Source organism: Melopsittacus undulatus, chromosome 3 (assembly GCF_012275295.1).
Source record: "Melopsittacus undulatus isolate bMelUnd1 chromosome 3, bMelUnd1.mat.Z, whole genome shotgun sequence".
In the NCBI taxonomy this organism is placed as follows: Eukaryota; Metazoa; Chordata; class Aves; order Psittaciformes; family Psittaculidae; genus Melopsittacus; species Melopsittacus undulatus.
Window position 1 is genome coordinate 45,354,760 of NC_047529.1, and position 10,721 is coordinate 45,365,480.

The following is a 10,721-nucleotide window of genomic DNA, read 5'->3' on the forward strand; positions in this document are numbered from 1 at the left end:
TCTTGGGAACAAACTGCCTCAACATGTGAGACAAGCTCTGCCAGCACCAAATCTACCTCTTTCCCTTCCCAAAAGCATTTCTGAGTATCTGTGCATAATGTTACCATCACATCAATGAGAGTGATTCCAGGGGATTTGTATAGAAGTTCTTACAGGAATATTAATTTGGGAGTAGGAACCTCCTGTGGTCTTTTCCATTGCAGTTCCTTCCCATGTTCTGGTATGTGTAAAGCTTAAACATTACCAGATCTTAGGACAGCATCCCTTTCCAATTTATTTCCGTGCCCACAGGACAGCATCTTGCTTTTCTGCATCCAGCAAAGACTCAACAAGACAGGAGACAGACCTTTTCACTAATGAAAATACCAAAGCTAGTAACATAACAATAAAGTAGTGGAATACTGGTGAGGGAGAGAAAAGATAGTTACATACACCACATAAACCAGACACAGGAAAGATCCTTATGTTTCAGAAAGTTCAGATTGGTGGATTAGGAACTCAAAGAAAGAAACACATTACCAAAGTAGAACTTCATTCCTCTTTGGCAGTGTTCTGCAGGACACAACAGGCTCTATGCCATGGGAGTATTTTGTGAACTGACTACAGATACTGGTATTCCCCAAGGAGCTAAAACTAGGACTGCCTGACTGGGAACTCAGTGGGATAACACACTTCTCTCAAGTACCTCCCAGCCCCCAGGAGTGAATCTGGCTTGCCACAACATTTATAAACAGGAATCAGGGCCATTTACTTTTTTTGGTTTTGCGAGGACATCTCTTTCTGAGAAAATAGATACCAATGTGCTTTAGCTTCGCATGTGTGTTCAGGGAAGCCTGTGAGCAGTTAGTCTGATAGAAAATAAGAGCAACTCTTGAGAAATATTGAGACAAGACCAAAATAGATCACATTCCATGTGTGCTGCCCACCGAGTTCGAAGACTTGAATATTCACATTCAGTAAAAATACAGCGCAGCCAAGGGATTCTCCTCAGATTGCACTTCTGGAAAAACCATTATTTTTACAGCAGAATTGACTGAGTACTGAAAAAATAAGGGGAAAGTCTCAGACAAGTCAGACCGGAGAAGGTGCTGTTATTGTTAAAAGGAACTTCTTAAAAAAACAATTGCACAAGCATGCACACGAAAAGATACGTTCGTTGTGACATACTCATCCCCTGACTACCTTCTTTAGGGTCAAGTAAGGTTGATCAGATTGATTTTGCCTTTGAAAGTCTGATTCACCCTAGTAGCTATGAAGGTCAGCCTCCAGCATTTTGATGCATAGCTGGATTGGGAAACCCTGGGTGATTAAGGAACAGCTGCTTAATATGAAATATGCAAAAACACACTATCATCACACTTCCTCATAGCTCAGAGCACTGACAGCAAAGGTGAGAAAAGCGGTGGTTTTACTCTGAGATCTCGAAAAAGAAAGAAAATAAAGTACAGGTAACATCATGCTCTTTGAGACCTCTCCAGTGTTTTCTTTTTACTTCTGAGAGTTTCTGAACTTTTCTCATAGTGTGTTTTAGGAAGCTGGTGCTATGATAATGTGTATTGTTAATCCTCAGAGTTTTACTGGGGAAATGTTTATGAACATCAGGCTAATTGGACCTACACTTATATTCAGCAGCCAAGAAAACGCAGCCCAGGGCACAGTTCTAAGAGCAGATAGTTCTGAGCTACCTTCCAAAGGGACAAAGTAAGCCATGGTCTGTACATCTGGAGTCTGAGAAAGGATTGTGTAACCTAGAACTGCAATACTGAGGATTTAATCTTTATCTGTTTAATCTGATTATTGTTTGAATAGTTATTTCTCTTACAGTAGCAAAAACAAGTTGCTGGGTTTTTTCCATTCTGCCAAAGCTGGCACATTAATAACCTTTGTTAACCCTCAAGCCAGATAACTTTAAAAGCTTAAATAATGCAAAATAGGAAGGCTAAGGAAGTGGAAGAGATGGAATACTCATTGCCTATCTAGCAGAAAATTCCCCCCATGTTTTTGGGGTGACAATTAAAACAACCCAGCTCAGGAAGCCAGGACAGCATTCATGTGTCCTCAGCTCCAAGAGGCTTTCCCATCCTTTAAAGCAAAATATAAAAAACTCATAGCTATCATTTCTAATAAAAGTAACTGAAAAATAAATTTTCCATGAATCTGAAAATAGTTTACAGGAAACGCCTTTTGGGGAAGATACCATGTGTATTGCCTAAAGACAAATCAGAAGTAGGACAGCAGTAAGGGAGCAATATTGTATATCAGCATAACACCTAACTCCAGAAAATATTGATTTAAGGCTGGTAATTGAGCACTACAGAAGTAGAATCAGACAAGAAGAACTCACAGTTTGGGTGTGTTAACTGCTACCAGTCTCTGACTTCAGATCACTGACAATTTCATTTTTTTTAATGTATCTTCACATTAGCAAGGAGTAATAGATGTTGCTTTATTTTCTGCTTCTCATAAAATGCCAGGAAGGAGATTGAAGACCTTCAGATACTTCCAAACACTTTATGTTAATTGTAGCCTTACAGAAGATGCATAGCCCTATTTTTGCATTTTCCTAAAGACAGCACAGGCAATATAGACACTTAGTTTACACCTTCTGGCAGACTGGGATGCGGGCATGCCTGCAACAAATTACACATATAGAGGGAACAGTTAGATGGGAATTTCCATGCTAGCTTTGTAACACAGTCCCAGAAAATGGTGTTGAGCAGCTGACTGTGGGTCTTGTTTGGGTTTGTCCTCCTACTGTTCCTGCAGCAGAAAAAATCCAGACGTGCTGGCAGACCCATGGCTTGAGTACGCCACCCCATGAGCCCTCGGCAGCAGCACAGCAGTTTTTTTGTCATTTGTTACTCATTTAAATAGCATTTAAATGCTTGCATTTACCCCATGTGCCCTCCCGCCAGGGCTGCTGCCTACAGCACAGCTTGCGAGCCAGCACATTCCTGAGACAGCAGATTCTAAGATGCGGTTGATAGCAAGAACAGCGGCTGCACGTTCTGCTTCAGTTGCACGCAGAAATGCACGTTTACCACCCAGCTCATCGCAGGGTTTCTGTTATTTAAACATTTGTTCTTCTTTCAAGACTTGTCACAATTCCTGTGGGAAATGATATAGGCTTTTAAAGATTTGATCTTTCCTTACACTGCCTTTCAGATGCCCACCACTTGATCCACATCTTGGTGGTAGCAGCTGAAGCCTTACCAGTGTCACAGACTGATTATTTTGCATATTGTGAAGTACAGCTCACTGTGCTGTGAGGTTTCTCTTCCTTTCAGGTATTAATGCTCCTTCCCGGGTAAACTGTACCCCATGTCCCAGACCTTCTTCTGGGACCTCCATCCATGCAGTTCTTACTCTTTTGGTCATGAAGCTGGCCAAACCCACCTGTGCAGAGAGTCTACCATCACAGGTATCCCCCCCACTCTTCTTTTTTTAAGATTCTTGATTCTCTAAAGAGTTCTGAGTACACTGGCCTTTCTCTTCCAGTTTGCCTCAAATTTAACAAGCATAATCTGGTTTCTCCAATTGAAAGCTCTAAACAAAAGTAACCCATAAAAGGCTTAAAATAGTGCTGTAGTGGGAAGCTAGATCTTTGTGCTAATTTTCACATTTTGGAAAACCCACTCTTTCCTGGAGAAGAGAAACAAAAGGATTATTTTGATGTTCTCAGATTATTTTTAGAAGCTCTATTTGTTACAGAGTCAACACCAGACTTATAATGTAATAACCCACAAGTAGCAACTTGTGGAAGAAAGGCTACAAAAAGCACAATGGTGTTAGGAACATAAAACGTAACTAGGGATGCACAGCTAACACTGGTTTCCAGAGATGTCCTTTCACAGTAACTGCAATAGTTAAACTAGTAGTAAGAGACATCCAGGTAGCTTACAAGTAATTCTCATATTCATCAACTTAAAAATACTTCCTAGAAGCAGTTATCGTAGAGCAGGCATTTTCACTGACAACACTAGCTGCTTCAGATATAAGGCTTGTTCCTAAGCACATGACAGCAGCTAATAGTTATTACTGGGTATCCCTGCCTAATTCTAGACCAGTTTTTTCTCCCCCAGAGACAATGATGGCTCTCCAGTTGTATTTGTGGTTGTCAGTATCATACCAAGCTAATAAACACGCCCTCACTAACGAAAGAAGACAACTTTGGAAAGGATCATGATCAAATCATTAGTGTTATCAGCCATTTGTTGTGTCTCTGCATACACAAGGAGCTGTCACAGCTCTGCTGGCAAACACTCCTCAACCACGTTATTGTTAAGGTACATAACCTAAGGCACACAGTTAAGATTGCTGCCAGAAACCTTGGAACGACCCAGCAATAATGACACTGGAGCAGAACTGACAGCAATCCCAGAAACCATAGCATTTACAGAGTTTTAGAAGCAGCAGCTACCAACACCCTGACACAAAAGAGTAGCAGCAACCTAAAACTCAGCCATGCCTACAGCTTTTGCTCATTTTCTTTGAGAGGTCTTAACACATTGAAAGATTCCTGCTTGCCCTTTAAGTTTGTAACATTCATGGTCATCTAAGTGGAAGTACGCAAATAAAATTGTGGCTTCATTCAGAGCTGTGTTACAGGAATGCAAACAGACATCCTTCAGGGACACATGTTCCTGTGTCCCAGAGAAGTAGACACTCTTCACAGAAAGGACAATGAAACCCTGCAACAGCTTATGCAGAGGCTCTAGAACCTCCGTCCTTGGAGATGCTTTCCATGTGACTGCTCAAGACCCTGGGCTAGGTTGCCCAGGACAGCTCTGAAGAGGCAGGAGATTGAACCAATTGACCTTCAAAGGTCCCTTCCAACCTGAATTATGCTGAATTGTTTGAAATCTAATCCACTTAACCTAGTATGTACTTATGAACTAGACCTGCTCCTACTGGCATGGGGCAGTGCTTATACTACAGAAGAGTACAACTCACAGAGACAGAAGTCTCTCTAAATATTTAGCCTATCCTTGAATTTACAGTGAGTGCTGGAAAAATTCTTTCAAAAGAGCATTAAACCTGACAAATATTAATAAGAATTTGAAGATTTTATAAGCACTGCCTTCAATATCTTCAGTATTTCTGGCTTAGTAGGGTCCATTCAGCTTCATCAAATTAGCAGTCAGCTGCCACAGTATCTGTACAATTAACAGTCACTGTAAACCTTTTCAATTGAGAAGTTCTAGCACTGCATCAGTACACTTAGTATTTACTCTTCTTGTTCCCCTCCACCACTTTATTATTTGCTCTAGAACACCCTCAAATTCTCAAACTTTTTTTATACAAATGAATTGATTATTTATTTACCTTAATGACTGGTAACAAGCTGGCTTTAGCCAGGAGGCAATGCTGAAAGATTACCAAATCTTAATCCTTACTAAAATATTTGTTAATTTCATGGGCAGGGAGATAAACACATCATCACTTGCTAATTGTATCTTCACGCTTAGAAATCTGCATTCTTTTCACGAAATATGACATTCCATTAAGCTGTAGCAGAGAAAAGACTCCAGAAAAAAAAGTGTATTAGATGAAGGTGCTGAATGCAACAGACTACTCACAGCTGCAGAGGACAGTGTTATCTCTACACAGTAGAGCCTGGCTGCACTTTCCATTGCAAGACTCATCATAGAATCCATCCCACTCTGTCTCTGTGGTGCCAACAGGATCATATCCCTGCAGGCGTGTGCACGTCTCTTAACGCCTCTTGTTTGCTCTCCATGCTATGTGCATTTGCATAGAGGCATTTAAGCTGGTCCCTGATGAAGCTGACTGACTGGCCAGAGTGACTGGAATTCCTCTGTATTGCACTTCAGGTCTCTCCTGCTGACCTGTGATCCCACTCCAGGCTCTGGGTGTCTGCTTCTGGCACTGGCATCAAATTGGTAAGAGTGGGATGGTGAGTTGCCTTCCCCAGCAACCTGAGTTTAAAGCCCTCTCCACCAGCATGGCAAGCCTATGACCAAAGATGTTCACAAACATGATACAGTCCAAACCACCACACCACCATGTAAAACTGCTTTATTGATTGCAGTTAACATGTTACAGTTAAATTATGATCCCAAGCTTTAAGCCAGCTGCTTATAAGCTGCCATTGTAGTCACATGGAATTGGACGAAGAGATGCTAGCCACTGAGGCATCCTGAACTGGAATCATTTCTGCTTCTTGGGCATTGAAGCAACAGTTAGAACATAAAAAACATAGACTGTTCCTGAAAAAAAGACACAGAAAGGTTATCTTCAGAGAGGTAAAAGAATTCCTTTCAAGTCAGCTTTCTTTTTCCAGTTTCTTCCAGAAAGAAATGTTGACAATAAACAGCTGGAATTCAGACACAACACATTTCCATAGCCTTCACAACTTTTACTTTTCAGGAGGAGTGCGAACAATTTGTGTTTTAGTGAAAAAAAAAAATCCTTAAATACGTCTCCACGGACTGCATAAAGAAACAGGAAAATAAAGAGGGAGAGGCATACTTGTGGTACCTACACAGACAATCATGAAGTAATGGTTACTCATTCTTAAAGTAAATGAACTGAAAATCTATCATATCAATGCATTTAAGTTAGAGGCTACCACAAAATTATCTGACAAGCAAGGGTTAAAAATATGCAGTATCATGCAGCCTGGATATATTCCACAAGCTTTCACAGCATGTGAAGTCTCAGCACATCAAGTATCACCCAGTACTGAAAGAAGTTCATAGCAGCCTTCCAGTATCTGAAGGGGGCCTACAGCGATGCTGGTGAGGGACTCTTCATTAGGGACTGTAGTGATAGGACAAGGGGTAACAGGTTAATACTTAAACAGCAGAGGTTTAGATTGGATATAAGGAAGAAATTCTTTACTGCCAGGGTGGTGAGGCACTGGAATGGGTTGCCCAGGGAGGTTGTGAATGCTCCATCCCTGGCAGTGTTCAAGGCCAGGTTGGATGAAGCCTTGGGTGATATGGTTTAGTGTGAGGTGTCCCTGCCCGTGGCAGGGGGGTTGGAACTAGATGATCTTCAGGTCCTTTCCAACCCTAACTATTCTATGATTCTAAGTTAGGCTAGCGAGAAACCTGATGTATGTGTGTGCTGTAATTACATTTTACTCCTTTCAGAATAAGCTTTGCAAGTAATTCTAGTTTTCCGTAACACCATACATGAATTCTGAAGGAGTATTCAGCCCATAGTACTATCAGTCAGGGGGGAAAAAAGCAATCTGAAAAGCTGAACTTGAGAAAGCACAGATAAATATATATAGGATAACCACATAGTTTGGTTTTTCCCCTCTCTACATGCATTTTTCATATTCTGAAGAATAGACTGAAGAAACTGCATAACTATTTACAGAGGGAACACCAGTCATGTTGGAGATTGTACCAAAGAAAAAGTACTTTAATAGCAGCATAAATATTTTAGTATTAGCCTTACCAACAACTGTGAGACCCATGGTGATTTTATACAACACATTATCCATTACACCACCTTTGAGATGCACTGGAAGGCCATTATCCTCCTAATGGAAACAAGGGGCAAAAAGAAACTATTTAAATACAGTTCTTGCAATATCACGTTCATATAACAACAATTATCCAGCACAGCAATTACTTCCCCAAATTTTCTTCCCAACAACCAAAAGACACTGTACCTGATTTAGATTCGGCTTTGTCTTTCAAACTTTCACTCTGGTATCAGATGATCACTCACTAGAGAAGTATAGTTGACATGCACATTCACCTCTAAAGCAGTGACTGACAGATGCCTAAACACTTCTGCCTAAACACTTATGACGGCAGTCGCCAGGATACAACTACCATCCATAAAAACTTCCCATCTCCAGCTTAGTCAATCCCTGTTATAGGGAGCAACAAGGGTAGGAGCTTCTACTGTCACCTGCTGTCATTTGTCTGTCATACAGCAAATTGTTTTTCTCCACCTGAAGTAAAATGCCTAAACACTGGATCTATGTGACCTTTACCCCTGTCAGCAAGTTTGCACTGCTCTGGAATTGAAGCTGGCCTCAATGGTGGCAACCTGCAAGCCAGCCCAGCTCATCCTGCTGTCCAAGAAAGGAAATGTGAGGAGGAAGAGACCTCCTCCAGCAGAAACAGAACCTTTGACCTCACCCATCATCAACATCCCACTTCCTCTTGGCTTGCAATGAACACTGTACTCCTTAGGCAGTGTCCCAACATGACTGACTTTCTCCTTCATTTGGAAGGAAAGCAACAAGACACAAAACTATTAAACTGAGGTTTCTAACCCTTTCACATTGCTGAAGCCCAGTGTAGTCTATCCTCAGTACAAAGCTACTGCTCCATGTTATGGCTCATAGCTGGGAGTATGCTTTCGAGTATCCCCTCCTTTGGCATTTGAAGAACCACTGGTTCTCACTAGGTGGCCCTATCAATCAGGAAAAGAGTAACTCAGAAGTTATATTTAAAGAGTCAATTTTTTTTAAGCAAATGCAATCCCTTAAGACCTTTACTGCTTTTACAACAGAGAAGTACAATATTACCACATCCTCATTAAGAATTCTCAGGTTCATCTATGAGCTATGGATATAGCTGTTAGATTGCAGGCTTTTCATTGTACTTCTGTCCTCTCACTTGCTGTTTTTCACTACTTGTTCTTAGGACATATTCCCCCATCTCATCTCATTTAAGAGTACTTTGTCTCTATTTATGTACAGTACCTACTGCCCATAAGAAACTTAGGTACAAATAATTTCACAGAGTAAAATAACCTAAGAGTCAGAAGTCAAGTATGGATGCACAAATACTCTTCATCTCTGTAGGAAATAACTGCCGATTTCAAGCACAGTAGCCACACTATCGATTTCAAAAGCTCCCCTCTCAGATGTAAAGAGGACTACTAACAGTCCTTTTTAAACAAAACACACACAATGATGACCTACTAAAGCAGTGTTATTCTTTTAACATTATCCTGCTATCAGTGCTCATTCCATACCTGAAAAAGCTTCTGCTTCTCAGGAACTCTATTTATAAGCTGCCTGCGTGAAGCAGTGCTTATGGTCCTCTGGGAAATCTGGCGAAGACCCTGAAATAAAAGATAAAGTTTTCTAAAAACAGTGTCATTTTTCCCCTACATCCAAAATGGGTAGAAATAGTTCCTTTAAAAGTAAGATAAAAGTCAAAGAGAGAGGAAGAAGGTCTCAAAAACACAAGCAAGAAAAATTCACCACCACCCCCCCCATTCCCCCCCCCCCCCCCCAGCCCAGTTCCAAATTCAGTTTTTCAACAGACTATGTAAAGGACTGATTATCTAAAAATGGAGAACACAGGGAAATTACTTTCAATAAGATACAGCAGATTTATGGATCTATAGCATAGCCTTCATAATTAGTATCCTCTTTCGGGAAATCTTTACCTCTGTGGCTTACATCTCAGTTTTAGGCACCATTTACTGTGTCTGATTCTAGCGATGGGGATCATATTGAAGACACACGTCTGCACAGACAAGGATCTCCTGTCGCAGCTGCAGTTCACCTGCTGGCCACCAGCACAGGAGCTCATCTTCACAGAGCTGGAGAAGGCACTTCTCCCCTTATTCTCCCCCTCTCCCAGTTTAAAGGCACCCTGCGGTGTCCTCAGCCAGGAACTATTACCATAGGCAGACCACACGGGCGGCAGTAAGCACGGTCAGGCCACCAAATCCAATGATCCGTAATCCTCCCGGTGGCTCAAGGTCTACTTTTGCAACAGGCCACGTCTCAAAGGTAAGAGCCAGCTGTACCTCTAAGCTGCCCGCAGCCCAGTCTCCTTCAGCCTACACGGGCAGCACCGATCCTCCCCCACAGGATTACCGCCACTAACAAGGCGGCCACAGCGCAAACATCCGGGTGATGCCGGTTGCCAGTAAGGAAAAAATGCACCTCCCCCCATCACCCACCCTAACACAAACTTACCTCCTTTGAGACGGGCTCAGTCTGCCCCAGACTCAACTCTCACCCCTTCAAGGACGCAAAGCTCGGCACTAGGTGGAGCGAGCGGGCCAGGACACGAAATGTAACACTTCCTCTCCTCTTGCTCCCCATTCCCCCCCTCCTCCCGAACGGCTTCTCCAGCAGCACCCGGCGGCCGCGACCGGCAGAGAGACCACCAGAGGGCCGAGTCCCGCTGCCCGGGCGGGCACCGACAGCCCCGATAGAGCCGAGTCCCTACATAACCCTCCTCACCCGCCCTGCAGCGTCAGGCTCGGCTGCCAGCGCCGCCTCAGCGGGCTGTGCTGCTCTGCCATCCCCTCCCTTTTCCTCTACGGTTCGGCCTGGCCCGGCCTGGCAGCCTCACCAGCAGGTTCCGCCACATCCCGGCTCCTGGTCCCATCACCTCCCGCCGGCAGCAAGGGCAGCGGAAGCGGAAGCAGCCCCTACACACACACCGGTGGTACAATAGAAACGGCCGCGGCGCGCCCAGAGCGCCGCAGCGGAGCCTGCAGCGCCGCCCAGCTCAGCCAGCCGCCTCAGTCCTCCACGGGGAGCAGGGCGGTAGGCGGGGATGGAGCGGGGGGGCACGGCTGCCGCACAGGTGTTTGGCGGTCTAAGAAAGGCTGTTCCACTCCCACTTCCAAGACAGCCTTCCCCCAGTAAAACAACGGCGGTGGCGATACCGCAGCGCAAGAGAGTGCAAACTGCTGCCGCAGGACCCTGTGGCCACTTCTTGCCTTCAAAGGGCACATTGGCACATCCGTGACAAAAACAT

The 10,721-nt window shown here is 43.5% G+C and overlaps 1 protein-coding gene across 1 annotated transcript; it reads right to left on the bottom strand.

Moving 5' to 3' along the window:
• Positions 1-6,021: 6,021 nt before the first annotated feature.
• On the bottom strand, positions 6,022-10,435 carry COX7A2 (cytochrome c oxidase subunit 7A2). The gene is made up of 4 exons (XM_005153162.2): positions 10,311-10,435; positions 8,971-9,060; positions 7,432-7,516; positions 6,022-6,230 (listed from the first exon to the last, which is right to left on the bottom strand). The coding sequence occupies exons 1-4, from the start codon at positions 10,344-10,346 to the stop codon at positions 6,172-6,174; spliced, it is 270 nt and encodes an 89-aa protein (XP_005153219.1). The 5' UTR covers positions 10,347-10,435; the 3' UTR covers positions 6,022-6,171.
• Between the last annotated feature and the right edge of the window lie 286 nt (positions 10,436-10,721).

Excerpts from the sequence above, each read along its gene's own strand:
- COX7A2 (XM_005153162.2), bottom strand. The coding sequence starts at position 10,346 with ATGGGACCAGGAGCCGGGATGTGGCGGAACCTGCTG. Across the intron at positions 9,061-10,310 it reads GGATGTGGCGGAACCTGCTG|GGTCTTCGCCAGATTTCCCA; the intron begins GTGAGGCTGCCA and ends CTTTTATTTCAG. Across the intron at positions 7,517-8,970 it reads AGAAGCAGAAGCTTTTTCAG|GAGGATAATGGCCTTCCAGT; the intron begins GTATGGAATGAG and ends TGTTTCCATTAG.